Raw genomic sequence first — 26826 nt, 5'->3', positions numbered from 1 at the left:
TGGTAGGAGTAAGAGCAAGACCAGTCTTTATGGCTCATGCTGTGCCTAGGCACTTTACAGTGACAACTAACAAGAAGGATGATCGGTATCAAAATACAGCGGAGGACTTGTGATGTTGACCTTTATCCATAGGGAGCTAGATCTGAAAGCACCAGCACGTGGCTTCCCACTACCACAAAACTGCCTTTACACTCAGGATTGTGACCTGGCAAGTGAGGAAATGTTGTAGATGTGTTTTCTTTCCAGAAGACAGATCAAAGAGAAAAAAGCCCAGCTTATAACTGCACATAAAAACAGCTATTAACCACAACTAGAAAACACGCTTGATCATTATAAACTCCAAACATGTTATTGCTTTGACAGCCTGCAAAGAAGGTTCCTGCAGAGAAAGACATTATCAGTGCTGATGTCTGGGACAGCAGTTGTCAGCGTTAGCTCTGTCTCTCTCAGCAGGAGTGTCTCTCGTGAGGGGTGGAAAATGTCATTTCTTTTGTTTGCATGTTGTCAGTTATTATTTGCTTTATTTGCATGTGGGACACTTGGCAAAGTTAAAAACAACAACAACAACAACAACAACAAAACACTCTAACAAGCTGAACTTGGAAAAGGATTTGCCACAAGCAAGTGATGAATAGTCAAAGATCTAAGTTTTGGGTTGGATAACTCCAGTGAAGCAGTGAGCTATTTATATAACTGAAGGCAATGTTAATGGCCTTTGATCAAAGAAAGACGCATATTTGCTTTCAGCATTCTTGGAGATACATCTGAAGCCGACTTTGTCAGAAAGTTCTGCCTACTCCAGGCACTTGGAAGCACTAATTAGCAATAGAATGGCCCCAAATTGGTATAATCATCCACTGACTTAATCAAGACCATGTTTACTGTCCTCTCCTCCAAAGCCTTCAAGTTATACCTATGGAGTACCTAAGCTGGCTGGCCTTGGATGCAGCCTAAGGCCTAGATTGCTCCCAAGACCTTCCATCTCACATCCGTGTCTTTAGGTGGTTTAAAACAAGCTCAAGTTCAAGGCTGCCTGGTGAATCCCTCCAGCCATTGCTGCAAATGCCACTGGGGGCTCTTCTACCCCACTGCTAGCAGAAGGGAAATCATCTCTTCCTTAAAGGCAAGACTGACACTGAAGTCTGCCCAGTTTTGCTGAGGGTGAGCATGCTGCCCTGTCTCCTGCCTTTACTACCTCCTCAGCTGTAGCACACCCTTGGCATATCTAAGACCCATCTCTGGTTTTCTGACCATGAACGTTGCATAATTCATCATTTCCTAATTCTGGCTTCTTGACTTCAGTCTGTCCCTGATGGTGATCCTGGCTTTAAAGCAATCGTAGCTGCCCACGGCCCAGTAGTAACACCCTGGATGTGCTCTGACAGCTGCTGTAAGGGCAGAAAAACATAGATGGAGGCTACAACATTCAGGATGTACAACGGGCAGGAAAGATCTTGGGTCCTGCCAACAATGCGGGCAAGTGCACTCCTGATCATATATAAAAATCCAGAGAAACCTGCAGGAACTACTGTTGAAGCGCCACATGGATTAACCAAAATTAGAAAGGTAGCAAATTTACGCTGCTATCTGCTATTGAGTCTTCTCCTAGCAATGATTTAGATGGAGCTTAAATGCTACCGCTTTGGATCAGCTCTAAATTCTCACCACTGCTGTCCCTCATTTCCTATTCAACTAACAAGTTCTTTTCTTACGCACCTCTTCTCTCTATGCTTTTATCCTCTCATTGTTTTTCACATACCTTCTATCTATAAACTCTTTTCTCCCTTCACACTTTGCCTTCACTCGAGTGCAGAAATGAACAGAGATATGACTGTATGAAAATGGCACCTTCTCACTCACTGGCTCCTTATATATATCAATTGGATTATCTCCCAATTTCAGCTGTCAGCAATATTTTTGTTTTCTGCTAAGTCGGTAGAGCCAGCGCTGGGAGTAGCACAGTGATAAATGAAGAAGAGTTTCAAGCAGGTCAGTGCTATAAAACTTGGATCAGAAACAAGTAAAGACGTTTTATCACAAACTTCATCACTGACCAGAGGTAGTAGGAGGTAGGTTCTTTCCTACCTGGCACATCATTAAGGGCTGGAGTACACAACAATCCAAGATGAGCTTTTAAAGGTTTTGCTGCAGCTAAATGCAACATCACACTGCTTAAGGAGCAGAGGAGTAAGAAGTTGGGAAAGGGCAGTTTTACCCACGCACTCACTGCTAGTCAAATCACACTTTATTGCACAGTGATGTGCGTCTGTAAAAATGTGTTTTAAAGAGTGTAGGAAACAGACATTAAAATGATTCAAAGGCGGGAGAATCTGCCAGATTGAGAAAACTTCAAAGAGCTCAATCTGTTTAGTTTATCAAGAAAAGATCAAGTGTTGGCTTGAAGCAGAGTAAAAGTACTTCCACAAGGAAAAAATGCTGGTTACAAAAGAGTTTAATAAGCTAGCAGAGGAAGATTTAAATGATGGTAGCTAATGCTACAGGTATTTAGACAAAAGACAAGGTTTAATCTTTTAATGGTATGGAGGATTAACAATGAGAAAAGAAACTGAGGGAAGTGATGAAATTTTCATTTTGTGATAATCCCAGAGGCACACTGGATACCCTCACGGAAGATATATTTTAGCCAAATTCAAGTTACGGAGCTCCAGACAGGGAGAACTGTGTGAAATGAGGGACTGAGAAATCCAGGAAGTCATACCATGTGATGTAATGGCCCACTCTGGATTAAATTCTGTGAATCATCAACAGAAATTGAAACTGAATTCTGAGGGAGGAATATGCTCCTGCTGACACATGAGACGTTAGCAGATCCCAGATATAGTATGCAGAGTGGGAGACTAGGAAATGCATCTTGTTATTTATAAATTGAGTGCATCACTTCAGCTAACAAAATATCAGTCTGGCCTCATCACTGCCAGGCTTAGCAGAGGAGACAGGTACTAAGATCTCTCCTACAAACTGAGCTGGAGCTCACTGGCCACTCAGACACTTGCACTGACACTCAGTTTGCTCTGGGGTTAAACTGAAGTCTTCTGAGGCAGAAAAAGAGTGATTTAGCCACTTTCACTAAGAAATGAATACATATTTGTTTGTTTAAAAACAATTGTTTGGCAAAATAGCAATACTTGAACTACATACTTATGTGCTTTAAACAATAAAGGTTAGAGCTTTCAGTTTTTACATAACATAGGAGGTTTCATGTGTATATGTATATATAGACTATGTATGCTATATATATATGTACTTCTAATAGTAAAAAAAAAAATCTTTAAGTTCTTATTCTATTACTCATGACCTACACAGCCAAAACCATAAGTTATTTTTTTTCTGGGACTTGAGAATTTGCCAAGTGAAACAGAATTTGCTTTAGGATTTGCGAATATTCAAGACCCAACTGGAAAAGGTCCTGAGCAAATCCTCTAGCTCACTCTGCCTTGAGGGATTTGACTAGGTCATCACCAGAAGTCCTTTGCAAACTCAACAGTTCTGTGATTCCATGAATCCAACCCATTTGCATGGAACTTGCCTTGTCATTCATGAGCTGATGGTTCAGCGGAGTCCACGTGCTCATCTTGGTTTGTAGCTTGGGGCCATCCATGTTTCTAGGAGGTGCAAATGCCATAGATGTGTGAAATGGGGAATCTCTGGCGTCTGCTCAGCACCAATGGCTACAACAATTGGACAGAACAAAGACCAGCATTATCTCTGTGCTACTCCATTACACGTTAGTGAAAAGCAAATCATTTCAAGATGTAATCCAATGACTTCATAGCACAGCTACAATACAAGCAGAATTATTTGAAAGTCAGTTAGGAGTAACGCCTGCATTTTATTTTATGCACCCACAGTAACAGCGACCGTAAAGCCCAGATTTCCTGATGGAACCTCTGTGCATTAATATATTATAAATAGTTAATAATTAAGCAGGTCTTTCTCATCGCAAACGTTATTGAATATGCCTTTGATTTTTGCTGCATAAATGATCACAACAGGGTATCTGCAGCAAGCTCGAAAGCACATTCGATTTCTCTTTCCAGTTGTTGTCACTGAAAATTTGAGATAGCCTGTGCATCTACTTAAGTGACACTAGATGGGTTTTTACTGATTTTGATGGGCATATAATGCCAGGTCTCCGAGGGCCAATTTGTTTCTATCACATTTAACTGAACGAATGAAATCCAGAATGGTTCAGAATTGACTGAAATCTCTCAGCGTCCTGTCGTCAGGCAGATTGGTTTTGACATCTGAACTGACTGTGCTGCTCTTTAAAACTAAAAAAATCCTAGGTGAAGTAAATAAGGCATTTAAGAAAATTTCCCCTTGCCTTTTGTGAAACCAAATAATTGGACGTTGTTCAGGCTAAGCCATTTATTCATAATTGTTTGCCCAAAATAGGAAAAGCTTTTTTTTTTCCCCCTTCATCCTGTATCCTGCAGCTGGATTCAGCAGCATAATGTCGTTGCTCACCTCAGGAAACCAATTTCCAGACTGGAGGTTTAAACTGCAGCAGCCTGAAAACCAGGTCATTTCTTTACAAGTAACATTAAAAAATATCTCTGTTTCCTTCATACAGATATTAGGTAATTGTTCTGTAAACACTTCAGACTGTTTTAAAGCTTCATGGTGGCAAGGTGAACAATAGGACATTGGGAATGAAAGAAAAGGTAACTCCATTAAGTAACTCCAATGTTATGTTGCCAGCTTACCCTGAATCCAAGCACCTCAAAACCTACACAGCAAATAGACCTTTACAGCTAACACGGCTTTAAGGCTCACAAAATACACTTTCGTGAAAGCCCAGTCCTTCTTTCCTTACCCAGGCAAAATTCCTGTCTATATCAATGGGAGATTAATCTTCAAAAAAGCACTGCAGGATCTGTCTGGGCACATCACCTTTTTTGATTAGTTTTTCCTCCTCTTCTCTCTTAAGTTATTTTGGAATCAAAGAAGTCTAAAGAAAAAAAAAATCAATCAGTTATATTTTTCTCTCTGCATCTGGTGATGTAATACGGACCATAGTTTGAAAATAAGTTCATTACAAGAGTCTGAGTTCTTTCTTTCTTTTTTTTTTTTGTTCTATGCAGATAGGAATTTTAACTTCCCACAGAGAAGCCACTAAAAGCTAAAAAAGCTTACCAAGGCTCCAAATCTTCACATTCTGTAGTTGGCAAACGTTAGAGGCTTCTTGTGCAATTTGGTATGTGCATTATGGGTATGCATTATGATGGGATCACTTACTGGGTTGTTCTTGTTGATCTTTTTTGTTTGTTTGTTTTTTTGTTTTCCCTTCAAGGCCCCTGCCCTTTTCAATGCACAGAAATACGACATCACGAGCTAGAGAAACAGCTCCACTGCCAAAAAAACAGGTTCAGGCAACCATGTCCTGTTTTTCAGGGACAACCTTCTACATTAGTCACAAAAACATCAGTTGTCACTGCAGCACACTCCCAGCCCTGGATTCATGTTCCAGTTTGCCTCCCCTGTGCATGCAGGGCTTTCTTGGTGCTGGAACAGCTGCGCTCACAAAGCACCTTTCCGAGCTGGCGTGTGAAACAGCAGTGCCTCTGGACCCTCTTGTGCTCCTTACGTACCGAAATTGTGGCTCACAGCACAGCTGGCAGAAGTCATAGTCCCTGCTATAAAGCTGTTTTCTTGAACTGCAGTCAACGTTCAAGCCTGATATGTAAACCGGGCTGCAAAGGCAGGTACCATCAGGCAAGAAGGTGAGCGTAGCCAAACTTTTTACATTCGCACATTAAGTGCCAGCCTGCTATCGCTCACTCGCTACCCCTTTCCTAAAAGAAGCACCCAAACAGCGCCCGCTCTGCTCCTCGTCTCTGCAGCTACGCTTGAAATCACAATGAGGGGATGCAGGCAGGGAGCAATCAATGTGGCAGCAACCCCACGTCCAAGCTCAGTGGCATGTGTCTACAGAATGAATTCTTTGGTGAAGTCAGGACTGCACAGTGTCACTTTAGAGCACATGTTTTACTTGAGTTCCTCAAAGGCATGCCATGCCGTATGTGCTGGGACTTGGTTCACTTACTAGGCTTTGAATTTCATGGGATGCATCAGAGTAGTCAGCAGAAAACCCAGAAGCATTAGAAAATCTAGAAGAATTTCACCTCTAACATGCAGCTAGCCCAAACATTGGACTGCAAGCTCTTTACAAGCCTTCTAAGAAGAGCTTTGGTTCACTGACTACGGTTTAGCTATCTGTTCTCCAAAGGAAAACCTACACTTCTTGTCTTCCCCCCCCCAAGTCCTCCCCATCCCTGGCAGGATTAACAGCTAATCCTGCTCCTTCAAGAGTCTAGGGTAACTCTGATCAGAGTTAATCTGTGACATGACACTGAGGTGGCTGCAGCAGCTTGTTCGTTGTGCACTAAAAAGCAGCTGGTGTGGTGTGCAGACCTGCGATCGTCAGGCTGTTTAGCTAGGGCCCCACGTTTCTTCTGTAATAGTCGTTATCTTTGGACTGGTTGCCCAAAATAACATTCCAGAGATTGCTCCAGCTTGTTCTTCACGTATCCTGGGATGAAATTAATCAAGCTCAGCTGATTTGGAAACATTCAACCAGCAAGAGACATGAGATGATGTTAACAAGAAATCAAGCTTTAAATATATATAAGGAGAATGTTCATTACCCACAGAGAGGAAGCTATTGACACATGATGCTAAAAAATATCTAATATCCTTCTAATAGGAAAACTAGAAAGGCAAACTAGGAGTGGGTGGCAGGCATACAAAGTAGCAATGCAAATGAGATTTGGGGGAAATTCTGGCAAAAGACCAAGTTCTGTGAATATATGCAATGTTTTCAGGTTGGTTGCATTTGACTAACTTTGTATCAGGATGCTTAGAGGTCTCTAGCTGTTTCAAAGCCGTTGTCTTACACAATTTACAGAGAGCATGTGGGCCTGGCAGAGCACAAGTGTTAAAAACGGGTAAGACTAGCAGGAAAACTGTGCATCGGACAACTTATCCCCAGCTCCTAAGAGAACTCCCAAAGTAATAATTTAACTGGATGGTAATAAGGAGAGGGCTAAGAACCAACCTTTATTTGTCAAGAAGAAATAGTGCAAATCAATCTGATTTCCTTCTACAACAGGCCCTGTGAACACAAATTGATGATATATCTTAGTTTCAATCCTTTGACGTAGATTAACTTGCTATTCTCACAAGCAGGCAAATAAAACTGGGCTTTGGTGATACTTCTGCACGGGTTACTACTGCCAGAGAGTACCTAGGAATGGCTCAAATGAAAGTTGGAATGAAAGGACGTGTTGAGTGGGCATCCAAGAGGTTTGTGCTTTTTGTGATGTGTGAAGGCAGCAAACATTAATTCCATAGGGCAGGGAACGTGAGTGGCATTGTCTAAAGTAGCAAGACAATTTCAAGGCTGATCGCAAACCAGCTGAAGCCAATGGAAATACTTTCACTGATTTCAGTGCACATTGGGTCAAGCCCTTGGCTTGAAAAAATGTGATCACATTTCAGAAAGATTAGCAATACATAATGATCATATCATATTAACTAAGGGCACAGGAATCATTCCCTTTAGCTGGGTTAATCTCCGCTTAACCCTCTGGAACGGCATTCCAGAGGTTTGTACAAACCATACTCAAAACAAGCCCTTCAGAAGCAGACCCACTTTATTAATGTTTTTGACCACATCTGTGTAGCAGTAAGCCTTTGTGGTTCAACAGAGCCTGGTGCACTCAGAGGTTTAAGAACGCATTTTGCAGGGAAATAGTCTAATCACATTAATCGATGGTGCAGCCGAATTCAGCTTTGAATAAACAGAATTTGACTGAATGAATCTAAAGCTCAGGCAAGACAGTCATTTTTATTGTAAATTAGTTTATTGCCAATAAACAGTTTGCTGACTAATGCCATGGAAGAAATGCTTTAAAGAGTAGTAACAGAAAAGTGGGCTAGGATACAGGCCAAACTAAGGGGCATTCAGCACAGAAGAATTGGAGAGGGCAGGTCTGGAGGGAAAAGATAATGTGAAACAGATACTCATATTAGAGGGACTCTGAGAAAGATGGCAAGAGGAGAAGGGCAGCAGGCTAAGCGCACACATGCAGTGATTTACAAAATGGAGGCCAACACTGCAATCCTCCTTTCCCCTGGGCTAGCCCTTAGCCCACAGGCTGCAAAGCCTTGATATTAACCTGACCTTCCACGTCTCTTACCTGCTCTTGGCGCGGCGATGCCCTCAGTTAACACTTGTGCTCTGACTGCGTGATATTGCCATTTCTCCTCACTGCAGCATCAGTCCTCTCTCGGTTATCCCCAGGGCCCCAGAAAGCACTGAGACCCTGGCACAGATGTTTGCCCTGCTAGCTTCCACGCTCGCCGTGGTACCAGTGCTACAGGATCAATAAATGGCATTCCACAGCACCAATAACCCCCAAAACCTTGTGCACCTGATGTTTCTGGGTCTCCCCAACATCACCACCTCTGTGCAGCCTGCACGGCCTTAGACTAACACCCTTACCCCTGCCACAGCGTGCTAGACATATCAAGAACCCAAGGCTCGAGTAACCCTACGATCCCCCTTACCACAGAAAGTGAGTAGCTAACTTCGCATTTCTCCGTGGTCCTTGATGCCCACTGAGGAATCAGTACCTCCATATCCCATCCCAGAAACATCTCCACTGGCCCAGCGACCCCAAATCCCTTGTGCTCTGCCATGCCACTGCCCCCTCACCCCTTGCTGTGGTGCTTTAATTTCCAAACCCCCTTCCTTTTCCCCACTCGGCTCCAAAAGGACCTTCTCTGGTCTCCAGAGCATCAGTAAACCCAGCGATCTCCCCTCTGGTACCTGCCTGCTCTCCTCTGTGTCCACGTTACGGACGTCCTCCGGGATCTGCTCCAAGCCCCGAGGCACCGACGCACGCTCTGGTTCCACAGCAGCCTCCTCGTGTCCTGCAGGGCCGACGTCCTCCCCGGGGCTGTCACGGTCCCTAGGACATTACACCCAGGGAACTGACGGGTATTGATTCCCAACACCTTTTCGCCCCTAAATCACACAACAGCAGGTCCCTTTTCGCAGAATCAGCCTGGCTGGGGTTGGCAGGGAGCTCTGGATATCACCGGGTCACCCCGAGCACATCACTCAGGACGGCATCCCGGCGGGTTTTGGGTTTCTCCAGAGACGGAGACGCAAGAAAATGAAGCGTTTCCCTTTCTACCCTCGATCTCAACCATTTTTTTATTGTTATTTTTGGACGATCTGCAATGCTCTCACTTCGGAGCCCCCCACAACCCCCCAATCCTGCAGCATCCCCATACACTGACGGCTCCCCCAACCCTTTCACAGGCCAGCAGCGCACCCCAGCCGCCCACCAGTACAAACCAGTGCTGCTGCCCCCCCTTACTGGGCTCCTACAGCACCTTAACGCCCCTTCCCTTGGGACACTAAGCGCCCCCCCAACAAGCCCCAGGACCCCATCCCAAACCCGATGCCCCCTCCCCAGCCCTGCAGCCCCCCAGTCCCTCACGCCCCCCACCCCAGGGGGCTGCCATCTTCTCCCCCCCCGCTCCTTGTAGGGCGCCCCTCCCCTCAATTCTCGCCCCCCCCCCGGCTTTCCAACGTCCCTCAGTGTCCCCTCGGTGTCCACCTGGGCCTGAGATCCCCTCACTGCCCCCGGACCTCCCCCGGTTTCCCCAGGCACCCCCCCCCCCCAAGGCCGGGCCGCGCCGCCCCTCACCTGCCCCCCCCCCCCCCACGGCCGCATCCCGTCGCCACGGCAACCGCTCGCCTCCAATCACGAGCGGAGGAGGGGAGGCAGAGCGCTCTGCGTTCCTCTACCTAGCAACCCAGCCCGGCGCTCTCTGATTGGCTCCCTCGCCTCGGCGGGGAGAAGGGAGGCGGGGCGGGGCGCGGCGGGGCGTGACGCCGCCCGGGGAGGGGCGGGGCCGGCGCTGCGGCGGGGGCGGGGGCGGGGGGAGGGGGCGCGGCCGGTGCCTCGCGCCGCCACCTGAGGGGGGAAGGAGCGGGGCGGCGGCGGCGGCGGGAGCCGCGCTGAGGTAACGGCGGCGCTGGGGGCACGGAGGGGGGGACAACGCGGGTCGGGTCCCCTCGGCGGTGCCCCTTCTGCCCCTTTGCGGCTCAGACGGGGGCAGGGACACCGGCTCCTGGAGGCGGTGTTGGGGGGGGGGGGCGTCCTGTAAGGGGGGGGTCCCTCATGTCCCCTCAGATCCCCTCATGTCCCCTCAGATCCCCTTGGTGTTCTCTCATATCCCCTCATATTCCCTCAATTTCTCCTCGTATCCCCTCCTTTCCCCTCGTAAACGTCCCCTCCCGCCGCCGCGGTGCCCGCTGCCCCCTCCCCGTTTTCCCCCTGCTGAGGGGGGTTCGGGGGGGGCGATGCCTGGCAGCGCCCTGAGGAGGAGGAGGAGGAGGAGGATGAAGGAAGGTGGGGGGGGCTGATGCTGGTCCTTCCCTCCGCTCTCCCCCTTTCTTCTCCTCAGGGCTGGCTCCCCCCCTGCTCCCGTCATGGAGAGGGTCTGGGGGGGGGGGGGCCTGAGGGGGGTCCTGAGGGGTCTGGGGAGGGGCCGGGGGGGGATTCTGGGGGATGTGGAGGGGTCCTGAGGGGCCTGGGGGGGTCCTGAGTGGTCTTGGGGGGATTCTGGGAGGGGGTTGGGGGGTGCCAGCCCCGTCCCTTTGCTGTATGGTGAAGCTGGGAGGCCAGGAGCTGTGTGCGCCCTTCCCTTCCCTTCCCTTCCCTTCCCTTCCCTTCCCTTCCCTTCCCTTCCCTTCCCTTCCCTTCCCTTCCCTTCCCTTCCCTTCCCTTCCCTTCCCTTCCCTTCCCTTCCCTTCCCTTCCCTTCCCTTCCCTTCCCCTCCCCATGCAGCAGGACCCCTGGAGGGTGCTGAGCCCTGTGTGAGCACATTGAGGGTCCAGGGGTAAATGGGGGGGGACTCGGGCATCCCCTGCCCCTTGCAAGGGGAGATCCCCTCCAGCTCCCTGAGCTCACCACGGGCTCAGATGGAGAGAGATGCTAGAGCTGTCCCTCTGGACGCACGGACTCTCCAACAGGATCTCACGGAATGGCCAAGGTTGGAAGGGAGCTCTGGAGATCGTCTGGTCCAAACCCCTGCCAGCAGGGTCACCCCGAGCGTGTTACACAGGGTGGCACCAGGCAGGCTTCGGATATCTCCGGAGGAGACTCCGCAGCCTGAAGGAGGGCGAGCGGAGGAGCTGCTGTCCGTTTTTTTCCCCCCTCTGCCCTTGCAGCACAGCGGGGAGCAGCGTGAGCATTGCGGGGCCGCTGCCGTGTGCCCTCCTTTCTCCCCGGAGCAGAGGACGTGGGGGTTACGCTGGGGTTCTCCCTTAGCCCGTAGCACAAGGGGAGTCCAGCGCTGGAGTTTCTTTCCCACTGACTAATTAAAATGGAGCGAGGAGAATAACGTATTCTCCTTTTGTGCCTCGGTGTGGGTGGGAAGGGGTTGGGGGAGCACTGCCGATGCGCGAGTTCCTTTTCTTTCTCCCCGCTCAGAGCTGGGTGGGGAACGACGAAGGTGACATTCTCCCCTCGTCCTCCCACTCGGACAGGGGGAGGCTGGTTTGTTGTATTGCCTCCTGCCTCCGGGAGAGGTAACCCTGAATACATACAGCCACAGCCTCCTGCTAACAAATGTGTTGTTTTTTTTTTTTCCTCATTGCTCCCTTCCTACTGTAGTAGTAACTTAGAAATGTCTTCAAAAATGAAAATACTCCTGGGGTTCAACCTTTTCCTTTCATGATTTTCCATTCTTTATAATAATCTTCTCTGCATGTCTTAATTTATGCTTTGCAGCAGGCATTGGATGGGCCTGTCTGATTATAAATAACGTATAAATGCATAACCACACTAACAAACTAGTTGCTTCCTACCCCTTTTGCCCGCAGTTTTTTTGCGGTGCCTTGGGGTGGATGGGGAGGCATCCCCTCCTCCTCTTTTATCCCCAGTGTCACCAAAAGTGTTGGGTTTTGTTTTTATGTACATATAAAAATAACCACAAAATTTCATATGTAGAGGCTTAACAAAGAGTACCCAGAACTGGATCTGTGGTAAGAAGCTATCTTGACACTGAAGATTGCTTATTACAGCATTCGTCTGTCTACACCAATTAATAGGTCATCTATATGCTGGTTTGCGAAACTGCCGTCTCCTTTCGCAATGGTACGGTCGTGTTTTTTTTCTGAATTTCACCCAGATTTGTTTCTTTTTTTCCCATGAAAAGGCGCTGGATGACTGGGCTGCATAATTTGACGTTCTTTGTAGCTCCACTAAACTTTCTCTTCGTTTTCTTTACGGTGCTATATGGTGATAGGATCCCGAGCATAAAATGGAAAAATCCTGAATGGATGCGATGAATTTTTTTAAATTTTTTATGCAGTTAAAACTTTTCATGTCTTATTAAGTCTGAATGTATACGTGCTTTTTTTTTTTTTTCTTCAGTTTGAGGTTATGGGGATGGAAGAGGATGGGTGGATTTGTTTGGAGTCAGAATGTCATTAATCCGATGATTTGTGTGAAGTGTTCTTGGAGTTTTTCCCAAGGCTCTAGATCCTGACCCGGGTTTGCCCAGTGTCTGTGCTTCACACTTGGGCACGAGACCCGGTGGGAGTTCATTTTAGGTTGCTTCTGGACCTCTCTTAGGAAGCGTTAGCTACTGGTTGCTGCTGGAACAGCTTCTGAATTATAGGAACCGTGCTAAAAAGGCGATTGCTAATCCATGCTGCAAGCTCGCTTCTCTCAAGTAGTTTAATGGAGTCTTCCTGAGTTGGTGGCTGAAGTCTTAAAAAAAAATAATAAATAAATTAGAAGCAGGGATTTGGAGATGAGAACAAACTGTAAAGGTTTCTTTTCCCGACTCGGGGAACCGCTGTTAAAACCAAAGGGCTAGATTCGCGGGGGGTTAGGCAGCTCTTACAAAACGAGGTAGGATTTGGGTTTGTCTGACTGTAATTTGGGATTTTCTCATCAGGTGAGAATATGCAGAAACCTTCAGGATTAGGTAATGCCGCCTGGAAGGTGGAGCAGCTCATGCGGGTTTTGTTGGTTTTTTAGTTCTTTCTCTGAAAGAGGTACCAGGTTCTTGAAAAATAAGCCTGAGAAATTGCTTCCTTAGGCCAGAAGGACATAGATTATCAAGGCCATATGACTTTGAAATTGGGTGAAAATGAGGTGCGGTTAGATGTAGCACATCTTGACTATTTTGGCTGAGTTTGGTCTTTTAAATTCAGCGCGTTGACTGCTCTTCGCAGCCATGCTTCCTTGCTTCAGTATACGAGCAAGAGGCTTTGATTTGGTCTGTGTTGGCAGGTTCTACCTGAAGTTTAGACAGTTCCCTTTTCTGCTTTTTTTTTTGTCACTTTAGATGTCCTAGGTTTGGAACAACTTTATTCTTTGTGTACTTTAAGTACTTCAGTGCAGCTTCAGACATGGATTCCCCATCAGGAGCTACGAGAGAGGAGGCAGCCTGTGGAAGCAGGCTGTCAGAGATCCTAATTTCATGTGGTTGCGCTTAACATTTTGGTCTTTTTCCTGCTTGCCTGTTTGTTTTTACCAGCCTGTCTAGAGCAGCTACAGCCAAAACCATTGCTTTACATGATCTTAAAGAGAAGTGTGGAGTTGTTTAGGTTGGAAGGAACCTCTCAGGATTATCTAGTCCAACCCGCAAGGTGTATGAGGGTTTAGAGGTATACGGCGTTTAATTTTTTTTGACCATAAGATGGGCCTGTGTACACAAAAATATGCCTATAAAACTGTTGTGGTCAGCTGATAGCAGCAGAAGACTGCCAGTTAATTCAAACTTAGTGATAGGTGTGACATAGTTAAGGAGAAAGGGGAAAACTTTTTCCCTCTCTGACTCGTAGAATTCAGTTCCCTTCCTGCATGTCGAAGAAAACCCGTTAATCTCTCGAGGTTAATGGAAGTCTGTTCAAATTTGTGATCGCCTCCTCTGGGGAATACTGATGGAGTACTTGGGGTTGTCTGGTTCAAGCAGTATTTCTCGTTTTCTGTTACCTTTCATTGCAAGCCGTAATTGTTTTAAAAGCACTTGGCCAGAGACCGAAACGTGCAAACTCACTGCTGTAAAGCAAAATTGCCGTAACAAAAGGGCTTCCTTGTGGTCTTAAGGCTCTGTCAGCTTTTTCAACGCTTTAGCCACCAGTTGCAGTCTCTGTTCTGCAGCTGGGTGCAGTGTGCTGAGGTCCTGTTCTTCTCCAGCACCTTAGCACCAAGAAAACGCGGAGCCAGGCTGGGCAACGAGCGCTGTTTAGATCCTCTCTGTAGGCAAAATGGAGCCAGCAGGACCACGAGAGGTAGCACCCGTGTGTTTTCCATCTTTTGGTGTGTGTAGAAAGCTCAGAGCAGGCTGTCCCCTGGCTTATCCAGAGCTCCTGGGATGGTTTCAGGGGCGCAAGGTGTGAAGTGAAAGGTGCAAGTGAAACGGGTGAGAGACGACCCAACGAGTTGCTTCCATATGGGCTAAAACTGCATATTTGGCCGCAGCTAGCCGAACCACGAGCGCAGCTGGTCGGGCAGAGCAGCTCCCTGCAGTCCTGCAAGCTGGGACTTGCGGGTTGGTGGTGGCGACTGTTTTGTTTTTGTTTGGTAATTATTCAGCAGAAGTTCTGTGGCCCTGCACCGAAAGATGCTATCGCTGGGAATGCACCGGCGGAGGGGCTGAGTCATAAACAGCTTGGTTTCAGCGTGGCCGACGACTTGTACTGCTCACACGGTGCAATGTAAAGCGTGGGGTTTTCCTAAAAGATATTTTCCTCGTTGTAAACACGTTTTTTGCCCCCCTTTTCAGGTAGAGTTTTACGGCACGCTGCTATTTTTTTTTCCCCCACCAGAAAAACTCTAAAACAAGGATTAAAAATTGCCAAGGGACCTTGTAGTCTTCTGCGTGGGAATTTGAAGCGATTTGCCTGACAGGCTGTTTACAGCTGAAATATTTTAATCAATGACAGGACTTGTAACGTGTGCTGTTTGTTGTGTTTTCTTTTCGTCTTAGGGGACCTGACGAAAGAAGAATGTAACCTGGCTGCTGTTCTGTCAGGATGGGGTCAATCGTGTGGGAATGTGGTTAAACGTCTTAATTCCTTGACGTAATACGTGGTGTATAAGGCCGTGAAAAGGAAAGGCAAGATGCCTCGCTCAGTTGCATCGTCTTTGGGACCAAGCTAACAATGTTGTGCACAAAGAGAGTTCCAGTTTCGAAGAGCCTTAAACAAGGACTGCAAATACTGCTGTTGGAGTGAAATCGGGAGGCACAAGAAGAGTCGAAAAAGCTTTCTGACTGGGCTCAGTAACTGGCCCCATCCGCGGTGTGGAAGGATGGCTGGTAGCTGGATGCTCTGTTACCTCTGGCTTTTGGATGCCTTGGTGGGGCGCTCGAGAGGGCACAGTTTGTTTTCCTGCGAGCCCATCATCCTGCGGATGTGCCAGGATCTGCCTTACAACACCACCTTTATGCCTAATCTCCTGAATCATTATGACCAGCAAACAGCGGCGTTGGCGATGGAGGTAGGGCTACAGGCTTTTCATCACTTTGTATGGTTTGGGCCTTTAATCGCCAAATAGTTTTTAACAGAAGATAATAAGTTATCTATATTAGAAATAAAAATGAAAAAATCAGTATATTTAAGTATATAAAAAAACCAAAACAAGCACCACTTGGAAAAGATGTATTGTAATGCATACTAAAATATTCTATGACTACAAAATGAGCCTTTTTGGGTATAACTGAATGAAACACTCTGGATGTGTTTGTGTGTTAGTCTGTTACTTGAAATATTTAGACAGATCGAGAATGTATATTTGGAATGGTCTGACGCTGCACTGAATGCCAGGAAAAGCATACTGAACAATGAAGAGAAGGCTTCCAGTTCTGAAGGCTGTGTTCTTTGGTGGTTTTGTAGCGTTTGGCTTTTTCATACTCCTTTAAAACTTGGTGTGGAGAAAATGAGAACAATGGGAGGTACCACGAAAATAATAGGATATTAAAATATTCTAAATATCATATCTAAATATCTAAATATTCTAAAAATCATTTCTGCTGGTGCTTGTCTAACCTATCTTTGGAGAACTCTCCTGATGGGGCTTCAGCCACATGCTTGGTCTTTTCCTCTACAGTCTGGTTTATAGAAGACCTATGTTCACTGCAGTCAGTTCTCCGTCCTGTTGCATGTCCCGCCAATGGGGTTTATTGCTGGGTGTTCTGCGGTATGCCTAAAACTGGGGGAGAAATACAGAATATTGGGCACGTCTCACTTCCAGCCTCTTCCAATATTTCCGTGAGAGATCTGTGCAAAACAAGCTTGTTTGTATTTTTGAAGTGCTGAGGAGTCCTTGCCGGTAGATACGCTGTGCTGAACAGAGAGAGAAGAAAGAGTAGTCGTGTTTTCATCTTTGAATGCTTTTCCTGACAATACCGAAACTTAATTTAATTGCTGCTGTTAAATAACAAAAAGCCTCGGCTTTATATAATCGTTCCATGGAAGGGTTGTGAACCAGACTTAACAAGCTTTTTACTGCAAGAAGAAAATAGAGAATCTTCCATTTGCTTTGTCTGAAAGAACTATGGGCTTGCATTTCAGCTATTCATTTGGATGTGGCTAGGGATTCCAGTTGTACCAGGTACGTAGCAACAGGAGCAAAGGTGATTTTAGAAATGATGCAGGTAAATTCTGAGCGGGGACCTTTGAAAATCCTACCTGTAAGGAGGAAAATGGAGCCGAAGCAAGATTAATATGATAAAAATGTGAACAGCAAGTTGTGTGACGAAGTATTTATTGCCTCCTTGAGAAGTGGAACTTAGGATATTGAAGGAATCGGTGGAAACCCAGTGGGTTGAAGAGGTCTGGGATTTGCTCGCAGAGGTGTGGTGATGGTGAGTTTCTGTTGGTGAGGGTGGTAGGAGCAGGTGGTTAGCAGTGTGATGAGAGCCTCTTGATACTGTTGTGAATAACTTAAAGCTAAAGCCAAACCAGAATGAAGTATTATAGAGATCTTGGTTATATTTATGAGCCGCACTAAGCCATAAAATTCTGGAGGACAGTCAAAATAATAAATATTTTATGTGTTGGGGGGAATAATGCTCATCACATCAGTGGGGGTTAGCTTATTTTCTTGGACTTGTGATGGTTTGTCCTATTAAAATCTCACCTGGAAGCTTGACAAAGCAGTACGAAAGCAAAGAGGCAAGTCAGACACTGGGAGTAATTAAGGAAAAGAATAAAGGCCAGCTGTTGTTGTGGAGTTCTGCAGTGCCATGGTTCCCAAATAGCTGGAGCGCTGGGAAGTTCTGGGCTATCTCAACGACCGCGTTTGGACTGAAAGAGGTCCAGAGAAGAGGAGAATGGTGGCTTAGGGAACGTGTCCCCTGTGAGCAATGTTGGACTGTGGTGAGATGCTTTAGCCTGATTTTAAAGCAGAAGAAAACAGCTGCCGCCATCGTTAGTGGCAGGCAGAGCTTTGTGGGGGTTTACAGAGCTCTGTCTCCTCCAGCGCAGGAGCCAGGCTCCATCAGACGAAGCTGCTGGAAGCTAAGTCAAACCAAAGATCCTTCAGGTGGTTGCAGAAGAGCTGTGAAACTCTTGAAGAATATTGTGGACGTAAAAGGTTGTGGGGACTGGACCAGAATTTGGCAGGGAATGCCAATGGTGGTGGCTAGGTAGAAAACCACATGTAATACTGACTTCCCCCTTCACTGAAAATCAAGAAGTGGTTATTCTCTAACTTGTTGTAAACCAGTTTCCTGCTCGTTTCATTCAGTACCCTTTTGTTCCAGTATTCTGCAGTTAACCCCCCTGCTGCACGTGTGATTTTGGAAACCTCAGTTTTACCCCCCGGGGCGCTTTTCCTCTCCAACTTGAATTCTTCCAGCTGTTTGGGCTTTCTTCTTGCAGCTCAGCTGCTTCCTTCCAGGCTCGCTTCAGCTGCCCTTTTCCAGCTCGGTCCTTGCCGAGGCGCGGGGATGGGAATGGCACACTGCTCCACATGTGGGCACGCGAGGGATTTCCCCAGGAATAATGTCGTGCTCATTGCTGCAAATAACGTGCTGGTGATGGCCAACATTGTGTTGTGTTTTCTTTTCTTCTGGCTTTTGTTGCATGTTAAACGACTGATTTCAGAGAACTGTCAAAATATCCCGTTCACTTTCCCTAATAGCCTCTTTATGGCCGTTGTTGGAAGCAGAGCAGCGGGCTGTACAGACCCGCAGGCCGAGCAAGAAGAACTGCTGCAATTGTTCTTATCTTCATAAAGTAGCTTTCTGTAGGGCGAGGGAATCAGTGGAGACGCAAATGTTACTGCTCTGCTCGTCTTCACAGGGTGAATGAGCTGCGTGAAACGCCGTGGCTGCAGCTGGGGCAGCAGCTCAGTGCCAAAGCCACACTTAAACTTGGCGTGGGTGCGTTGGGGATACGTATAGCTCTCCCTTTGCCCATATGATTAGCGTGTAGGTTGTTTTTTCGTGCCTGGGGTGGGCTAGGGCTACGTCTGAATGCCCCATGGGAAACAGGAGGGCTGGGCGAGGAAGCACGGCTGTCCTCGGGTGGCAGACACACAGACGCCCACACCGCCACTGGGCGATTTGCAGGGGTTGCTCAGGAAGAAGGATGGAAAGCTCCGGCTTTGCGTAAGTACACTTTGGCTTCTGTTAGCCTAGGCTGCCCCTTAAGTCCGTATTTAGCAGGAAGGAAGCTGATTTTTAGTTTTTGGCTTCTTAGATGTTACTTAATGTTCCAGTCGTATGGTTGGAGCGCTCGGAGCTGAATCGAGTCTATTCGAGCTGGCGTTGTGATGCTGGCTGGCAAACAGCTCTCACTTCCGAGTCTCCTCTAACTGCTGGGAGCATGAAAGAACAAGGCAGCAGGACCTGTGTGATTCATCTTGTGTATTTATGAGGGGGGTTGCGTTTCTCGGCTTTTCAGGAGCGCTTTTCCACAGCAATTTCCAATAAAAACTGTCAGAGGAGTTCAGCTCATACTCTGGATTTCTTTCTTCTGGCTGTGAGAGTACCCTGTGATGCCATTCTTGCTGTTTTGGTGACTACCAAATCAGCAGATAAATTAGAAGAAAATAGTCTAATTTTAGCTTTCAATGCTAATGGGTGCTTTAAAATAACTCTCTTAAATTTTGTTTTAGTATTTAGGGTGTTAGTTTCTAGTGTTCCGTCAGTTGCTTTTTATAAGCTGAATTTGTAAGGGCTTCCACGACAAGAAAGAGTGAATGTGAAGTAGAAAAGAGAATTCCTGCAGCTGCTGTCTTGCCATTGGTACATTCATTGTACTTTTCTTCCCCTGCCATTGATTGCCTCACTGGAGGAACAGCTGAAACCTTACTCAGAATCATAGAATATAGGATAGAATCATAGAATCACAGAATCATTAAGGTTGGAAAAGGCTTCCAGGATCACCTGGTCCAACCACCCCCCTACCACCACCGTCACCCACTGCACCATGTCCCCAGGCACCACGTCCAACCTCTCCTTAAACACCCCCAGGGACGGAGACGCCACCACCTCCCTGGGCAACCCGTCCCAACGCCTGACTGCTCTTCCTGAGCAGAAATGTCTCCTCATTTCCAACCTAAACTTACCGATACTTCTCAAAAACTCCCCAAATCATCAAGTTGCCTTTTAAAGTCTTTATGCTAATCCAATTCCTCAATAATTATAAGAAAAGTGAATGAGTCATGCCATCGGTGTTTTGTTGCGTTCCAGCAATATTGGTACAAGATATCCCGATTAATCCCCGGAAAATAGCGTGTTACCCATTACTCCCTCTTATTACGTGCTGGTTCATACCACAACCAGCTGCTGTGCCTTCCCTTACTCCTCACAAAGGCCAGGCCTTAAACTTGGTGCTGTGCTACACCCCCAAAGCCCGGCGAGCCTGGAGCGAGGGCTTTCTGCGCCCAGAGGCCCGCAGCACCCCGCTGTCTCAGAAGGGGACCAGCCGCCCTCCATCCTCCGATAACATCTGCTTGCCTCCTTTCCAGCCCAGACGGGAGCTGCTCCACGCCCGCTCCTTCTTTCTAAAGGAGCTGCTGGATGAGGCAGACCAGCGCCCTGCTCACTACAGGGGCCAGGGCCGTGAGATGGTGCTCGCAGAGGCTTCACGGCGCCGGGAGCTGTCCTGCCCTGCAGTTCTGCACAGCTTGGCCGCCGCAGGGTTCCCCGTGCTTCGCGCTGCCTCAGGGTGTTCTCCAAATGATCCGTGATCTGTAAGCGGGTGGTTTCTTAGGGGGACCGTCTAATGGGGTCTGTCTGCTGTGCTGTGGGACTTCAGGTTCAGGGCGACAGTCTGATCTTAGAGTTCAGTACTAGTCGGTAATTTAAAACAAAATTTATGACAATTATTTTAGTATTTAGGGTGCTGGTCTTTACTGTTTTACTTCTGGTGCTCGTTTTTTATTGTTTTGTCAGCTGCTTCCGTTGTGTTACGCAGATCGCGTGCTGGACAAGGCTGTGGCAGCAGGGAAGTTAAATTAGCCCCGTTCCCCTGAGGAATCCCATCTTGCTTACTCACCCCTTGGATTATTATTGCTGTAACATGGAGAACTCTCTTCCCTCCCTTTTCCACTTAATGTTCATTTGGCCTTGAGGGATTTGCAGTGATTTTGGCTGCTGTAAGACAAGTTTTGTAATCAAATATATATATATTTTTTTATCAGAGAGCATGTAAATGTTGGTAGCTTGGAGATTGAGAGCACGTTATCAAAGCATTTCTTCCTGATGAAGAAAAGTGGTTTAACGTGATGATTGCCAGCCTCTTTGCAGTTCAGTACACCACCAGCACTTCCTTCTCCCCACCATGACATTTGTGGGACCTCCCAAATGAGACGAGGGATCAGGGGACAGGAAGCAGACAGAGATGAGGCCTGAATGGGTCCCTCTGGGTGCGTGCAGAAGCTTTCCCTTTGGGATCAAACCGGAGGTGAAACGCTCCAGAAAAGCGACGATACATTCACCGTGCGGACAGAGGAGGTAACGTGCTGCTGCTTGCTGCTGGCTCGCAACTTCCATTCCCCTTTTGCATATCAAAGCGGAGCAGCAGTGGGATAACTTCGGGGTGCACCATTTTAAGGTTGGCTGGTCTGTAGGTGGGAGATGCAAGGGGGGGAATGGCAAAGTAACGTTACCCACAGCTGGTTTTTCTGCGGTGTGAGGGGGGCGGTCAGAAGGGCAGAGCAGCAACGCTGATCCGCTCCTTCTATGTCACTGCGGCAGGGTTCAGCAGCGTGGTTGTTGAGCTTTGAATATTTAGAAGCAAAGTCAGTGAATAGTTGATGGGTTTAACATGGAACAGACAACTACAGAAGTGAAGACATCTGGTTTTTCATCCCCTTTTCCAGGCGTAGTGGTTTTTTGCTGTATGAATTCTTGCAGGTGATGTTATTGACCTGCTGCAGAACAGAGTACCTGCTACAACATTTGCATGCCCTTGCTGGCTGCATTTCTGATTTATTTTTTATGTGATGTGTGTGCATATATATCATAAACATTTTTATGATATATATATATCATTTTAAAAGATATTTTGCATATATATATATATATATAAAAAACACAGTTTTTTGTGGCAGTATATTTTCTTCTTCTTCTCTCCGTGGTGATCTTTGGAGTCCTAAAACTAGTTTATTTTTTTCCCTTCGAAGTGAAAAAGCATACCCAGACACGGCATCGACAGAAGACGTGGCTATCTTTGTTCTCACCCTGCTACCCTGCTCTTAGCACCTGGGGTAGGTGCTTTTGCTGGTACGTCAAGTTTCAAGTGGCTCCTGGCAGTGTTTCTCAAATAGCTTTTCCATCAGGCATATTATTACAGAATTGAGATACCAGGGTTTGGACTCACAGAAGCACAGAATTGATGGGGTTGGAAGGGACCTCCAGAGACCATCGGGTCCAACCCCCCTGCCAAAGCAGGTTCCCTAGAGCAGGCTGCCCAGGCAGGCGTCCAGACGGGCCTTGAATATCTCCAGAGAAGGAGACCCCACAGCCTCCCTGGGCAGCCTGTCCCAGTGCTCTGTCACCCTCACCGGGAAGAAGTTCTTTCGCATGTTGGTGCGGAACTTCCTGGGCTCCATTTTGTGGCCATTGCCCCTTGTCCTGTCCCCACAGAGCACTGAAAAGAGGTTGGCCGAATCCCTCTGTCTGCTGCACTTAAGATATTTGTAAACATTGATGAGATCCCCTCTCAGTCTTCTCTTCTCCAGGCTGAACAGCCCCAGGTCTCTCAGCCTTTCCTCACAGGGGAGCTGCTCCAGGCCCCATATCATCTTTGTGGCCCTCTGCTGGACTCTTTCCAGGAGATCCCTGTCTTTTTTGTACCCCAGAACTGGACACAGTACCTCCAGGTGAGGCCTGACCAGGGCAGAGCAGAGCAGAGGGGGAGGATCACCTCCCTTGACCCGCTGGCCACGCTCCTTTTAATGCATGCCAGGATCCCGTTGGCCCTCTTGGCCACGAGGGCACACTGCTGGCTCATGGCCAACCTGTCGTCCACCAGGACCCCCAGGTCCTTCTCCTCAGAGCTCCTCTCCAGCAGGTCGTCCCCCAGCCTGTACTGATACGTGCGGTTGTTCCTTCCCAGGCGGGCTCAGAGCAGACTACTCTCTCAGTCCTTGTTTTCTATAAGGACCAGGGAGAATGGTGCCGAATTCACTGATGTCGGCTCACGTGGTGAGGTTCCCACCTGCCCTGCGGTTAGTGCTGCCCCACTTCTCCTATTTCGGAGTGATTTCTTTTGAGATGTGGGAACTGACTTTATTTCCCGCTGAGCAGCAAGGGTGGGGAGAGTGTAGGGCGGTAGATCCTTAACTTCTTCCCCCCTAAATTCCATCTTTGTCCCTCAGTTTCTTTTGCCTTGCCCATGCTCTCTCCCCTTGTAAATCTCAGCAGTTTTCCTGGGCTCTTCGTATTCCTCAGTCCTGCATCCAAAACTTGTAGAAGCGTAAGAACGTAAAGCTGGTGGAAAAGTAGGTTTTAATTAGTTGGTGTTGTGTAAGCACCCTAATCTTAGACTTTAATTTGCAGCGAGGATTAATCTTCTCTTCAGTGTGTAAGATTATGGTGCCACAGAACAATGGAGCTGTACGTGATCATAAGAAAGCAAGCTGTGCGCCAGCTGATTAAAGCCTGCTCCTTCCTTTACTTTAGGCTTTCCTATCCCTACTCCAGATTTTTATCTTCGAAATCGCCATGTAAGTGTTTTAAATTATTTTATTGTTAAACCCAAATGTTGGTCTCAAAGCTGGCACTACAAAGGTGACTGCAGAGCGCAGGCAGAGCTAACGTTGCTGATAAAGTAGTGCTTAGAAGTTCTTGCTTTAGGAAATCTGAGGTTTGTCTGTTTGAAACCCATCCGTTTATGGCTTCGGTTTTGACCTGTAAAGGGCACGAGCATTGTGTGAAGGTGGTAGAAATCCCCAGTGGGCGAGACCTAGTTGGGAAGAACTAGAGCTGTTATGTTCCCAAGATGATGTACACAAAAAGTAGTACGCTCTGGCAGTTCGGCTCACAAAAGGAGGCTTCTGAGGAAGGCGGCTTTCACCTGAGGACCGTCAGTCCTTTTCGTCTCACACTAAGCTCCAGTGAACTTCCAGATAATCTGAATGAAGTGTTCAGCGAAGACGGAAGTGTTCAGTATCTTCAGACAGCAAGAGGAGCCACAAGCGAGAGAAGCTGAAGCACGGGCTGTGCCTATTTGCCTACTTGGAGGTTTCTAGAGGTTTAAATACGGAAAAAAAAAGGGCTAGAGGCTCGTCTTGGACTAGAAACCTTTGGAAGTCTTAAACCCAAGCCGAGTAGCACCCAGGAGGAGTTGCGTGCTTTGTTTTTCGGTGAGAGATGGAGTTTTAGGTGGCTGCCGTGTGGTGTGTTTGGGAGCGCGTTGCAGCTCTGACAGCTCTGAAATCCCGACTGAAGGAGGAAGGTGTTTGTGGATGCAGGGGTACCCAGATTGGGAACAGCAAACCAAAGGCATCGGGGAGCTTTCAGGTCCCCCAGCAGACCTAGAGCTTACTCAAGCGTGCGGTCTGTCCTTGGACAACAACCAAAGGGGCTATAAACCACAACGTGCGTTTGAACACGAGCGGTCCCAGCGAGGAACCCCTGATCTTTTTCCCTCCAGGGGCCATATCCTTGCACCAGATAAAGGAATTTTAGTGTGGAGCAGCAGGAAAGACTGGAGTACCGAAGAGCACTTCCTTTAACCTAAGAGTTAAAACTTTTGTGTAGCTCATCAGTGCTCAAAGAGCAGAGCTGGCTGCAGGTGTTAGCAACCTGTTTGCTCTTCCCTTTGCCTGGCTACAGGCTTTCTCCGGAGAATAACTTCAGCAATAGTGTTCCCTCGTCTTTTATGTGCGCTAATGAGGACACAATGCCCCACGAATAGTTTCAAAATGCAGGCTAATAGTGAGAAAATGAAGAGTAGGTTTTTTCTGTTAAACCGCTGAACTCCTGCTTGCGCGTTGAAGATGAACTCTGTCACCGTGTTCCCGTTTTCTTAAAGGAAAGGAATTTTGAAGGATTGTTGGACTGGAGCTATGGAAATGAAGTTCAGCCTTAATAGTTCAGTGCGAGGGTTTTGAGTTTAAAGTGAACGATCTACATCTTAATCAACATTATTCACAGTGGGCTTGTTTTCAGGGTCATGCAGGCAGATGGCTCTGCGTTGGGGCTAATTCTGTAGCAGCTGGTGGAGGCTTAAAGAGGAGTTATTAGGGAAGGTGGGACACATTAATTTATTTTGCATAGTTAGATGACGATGTGCTTTGGTCAATTGTAGCTTTACACGTGCAAGTATAAACTCTGAGGCAAGAGAATGTGGTGCCAGAGCATTGAGGGAATATCGGTCTTAATATTTACCTCCTCCCACAAGAGTAGTCACTCATTCCCATCTTTTTTTCTCTACCTTAATTAAAATCATCTGGTTCCACTGGGGCAGCTGCTGTGGGACGAGAGCCACGTTTGTGTGCTGTGGGTAGGGTTTGGAGCATCCCCCAGCAGGGAATCACCGCTTCCTCATAGCCCACCTCCCTACCGAGACCTTTCTCTCCCCCCGTTACGTTCTCCCGAGGTTATTTAGGTGTTTCAAGCCCAACTTGTTCGCTGACATACCAGCTTGAAAGCTCTTTAGTTTTCTGTCCTTTTGACTTAGCGTTCTTCCCGAGCGTGTTTCTCCCCGCGAGAAGTTGGCAGTGATGTAAATGACTGTGGACTTGTTTAAAGCCATGAGGCTTGGCTAGCGTGGACTTCTCATTTTGCTGGCCACTTGGAAGTGGTGTTTCTTTCCTCGTTTTCTCTAGTGTGCGGTGATGCTTCCAATTACAGGATGGCTGGGTTCAAAAACAAAGCCACAGCAGGCCGACAGGACGAGACTAAGTATAAAATAACTTAAACACCAAAGAGAAGTTGTCATAAATTTTACAGTTTGTCTTGCTGCTGTGGCTGCATTTTCCTCATTTGTTTTGGGAGAGATTTATAGGGAGTTTAAGAGAAAGTTAGGACGCCTTCCCTGGATTTGAATAATTTTTCTATCAGTGAGATGTTCCTGGGTGGCTGCAAAGCTGTTGTGTTCTGTGGCGTGAGAAGGATTTATCAAAGCAGGTTTTTAAAATTCAAAGGATAAATCTGCTTAAATTCATGAGTGTGCCAGCACCCGTGCTTCGTCCCATCCTGCAGATTTGTCGGTCGCCTTCCTCAACTTGTATGGCCCTTAAATTTCTTCAGCAGTCAGTGGCAAAGGAGTTAGCGCGAGTTAAAGATGTTTCATCAGGAGCTGGCTGCCGCTGGGTTTTTCCTTTCCAACAGCCCACCCGCTGGTTTTGTGCCCTGCCTTTTTGTGCTGCAGATGCAGCGAGCAGGACCACGCTTTTCCTTTCAGTCTCACGTAGGGTTTTATAGACCGGCCTCATCCCTCATCCTCCTGTTGTCTCTTTTAGGGGGCACAAGAACAAAAGTGTGCCCGCCCTGTATTTTTATGTAGTGTGTGAGCATCGCGCCATGTTACTGTGGATAACCCCGCTCTTGCAGTAACCTCAAGGCCTGGGCTCGCTCCTCCACATCTCACAAGCCTTGCTGAAGACTGGTTACACGTGTGAAGCTCCTGGTTGATATCCGTGAAGCCGTGCTGCTCCCAGCTGTCCGGGAGGCCTCCGAGGGTGCCATCAGAGCCCGCTGACATCGCAGGGAGGATTCAGCATCTTTCCAGGAGAAGCACGAAACACTTGCGCTGCGTTTGAGAATCTGCTGATTTGAAGCAACGATGTCGGCTTAACGTCCAAGCGGTAGTGGAATTGTTTTCATCCGTGAGGCTTCGTTTCTCTTGGCTCTGAAACGGCCGCGTCTCGCCCCGGGTGGCCGCGGTCCCGTCGCCTCCGGTCCCCCGGCCCCGCTCTGCGCGGGGCTCAGCAGCCAGGGGTTGCCCTGGTAACGGGGCAGGAAATTTGAAAAGAGAGGAGCTGAGAGCAGCGGCACAAAGGCTTGGCTGCTTGGAATTTGAACGAGGAAGGAAGGCTGCTCGTAGCTCAGCTGCACGCTGGAAATCCAAAATGTAGCTTTTAGGAGTTGCTGTCAATTGTGGGCTTGTTTGCGTTCCTCGATTTACGGAACAGAAGTTGTCGTGTTTGTGGCAGCGAGAAGCATCTTTAACTTGATGATCCCTGTGGGTCTCTCCCGACTCAGATGCTCTGTGATTCTGTGATTAAAATCCAGAAAGATAATTCTGACCAACCATTCACCCAGCTGTCTTCCCCTCTCCTGGCCCAAATCCATCATTCATAT

At 47.5% G+C, this 26826-nt stretch overlaps 2 protein-coding genes across 15 annotated transcripts in view; one reads left to right on the top strand and one right to left on the bottom strand.

The window, feature by feature from the left end:
• The window catches only part of FBXO16 (F-box protein 16), a 40875-nt gene extending 31363 nt beyond the window's left edge, over positions 1-9512 (bottom strand). Inside the window, exons 1-6 of one of the 11 annotated variants that reach the window (XM_080587847.1) lie at positions 8855-9512; positions 8223-8399; positions 7079-7135; positions 6436-6553; positions 4915-4972; positions 3548-3689 (exon numbers count right to left, since the gene is read on the bottom strand). In XM_080587847.1, the coding sequence (XP_080443973.1) occupies positions 3548-3643 (96 nt within the window). In that variant the 5' untranslated portion in view covers positions 3644-3689; positions 4915-4972; positions 6436-6553; ... (1 more) ...; positions 8223-8399; positions 8855-9512. Of the gene's footprint in view, positions 1-3547; positions 3690-4837; positions 4973-6435; positions 6554-7078; positions 7136-8222; positions 8400-8854 lie in introns of all 11 variants that reach the window. The other 10 variants (XM_080587842.1, XM_080587841.1, XM_080587843.1 and 7 more) reach the window with 10 other exon arrangements.
• Positions 9513-9977: 465 nt separating this feature from the next.
• The window catches only part of FZD3 (frizzled class receptor 3), a 60362-nt gene continuing 43513 nt past the window's right edge, over positions 9978-26826 (top strand). For 3 of the 4 annotated variants that reach the window (XM_080587830.1, XM_080587829.1, XM_080587827.1), the window contains exons 1-2: positions 9978-10062; positions 15049-15560. In XM_080587830.1, the coding sequence (XP_080443956.1) occupies positions 15372-15560 (189 nt within the window). In that variant the 5' untranslated portion in view covers positions 9978-10062; positions 15049-15371. Of the gene's footprint in view, positions 10063-15048; positions 15561-16633; positions 16674-26826 lie in introns of those variants that run through there. The other variant, XM_080587828.1, reaches the window with a different exon arrangement.

Source organism: Anser brachyrhynchus (assembly GCF_964034855.1).
Source record: "Anser brachyrhynchus genome assembly, chromosome: 3".
Taxonomy (NCBI): domain Eukaryota; kingdom Metazoa; phylum Chordata; class Aves; order Anseriformes; family Anatidae; genus Anser; species Anser brachyrhynchus.
Note: the sequence above shows the minus strand (reverse complement) of the source record. Positions and strands in the feature narration are given on the sequence as shown.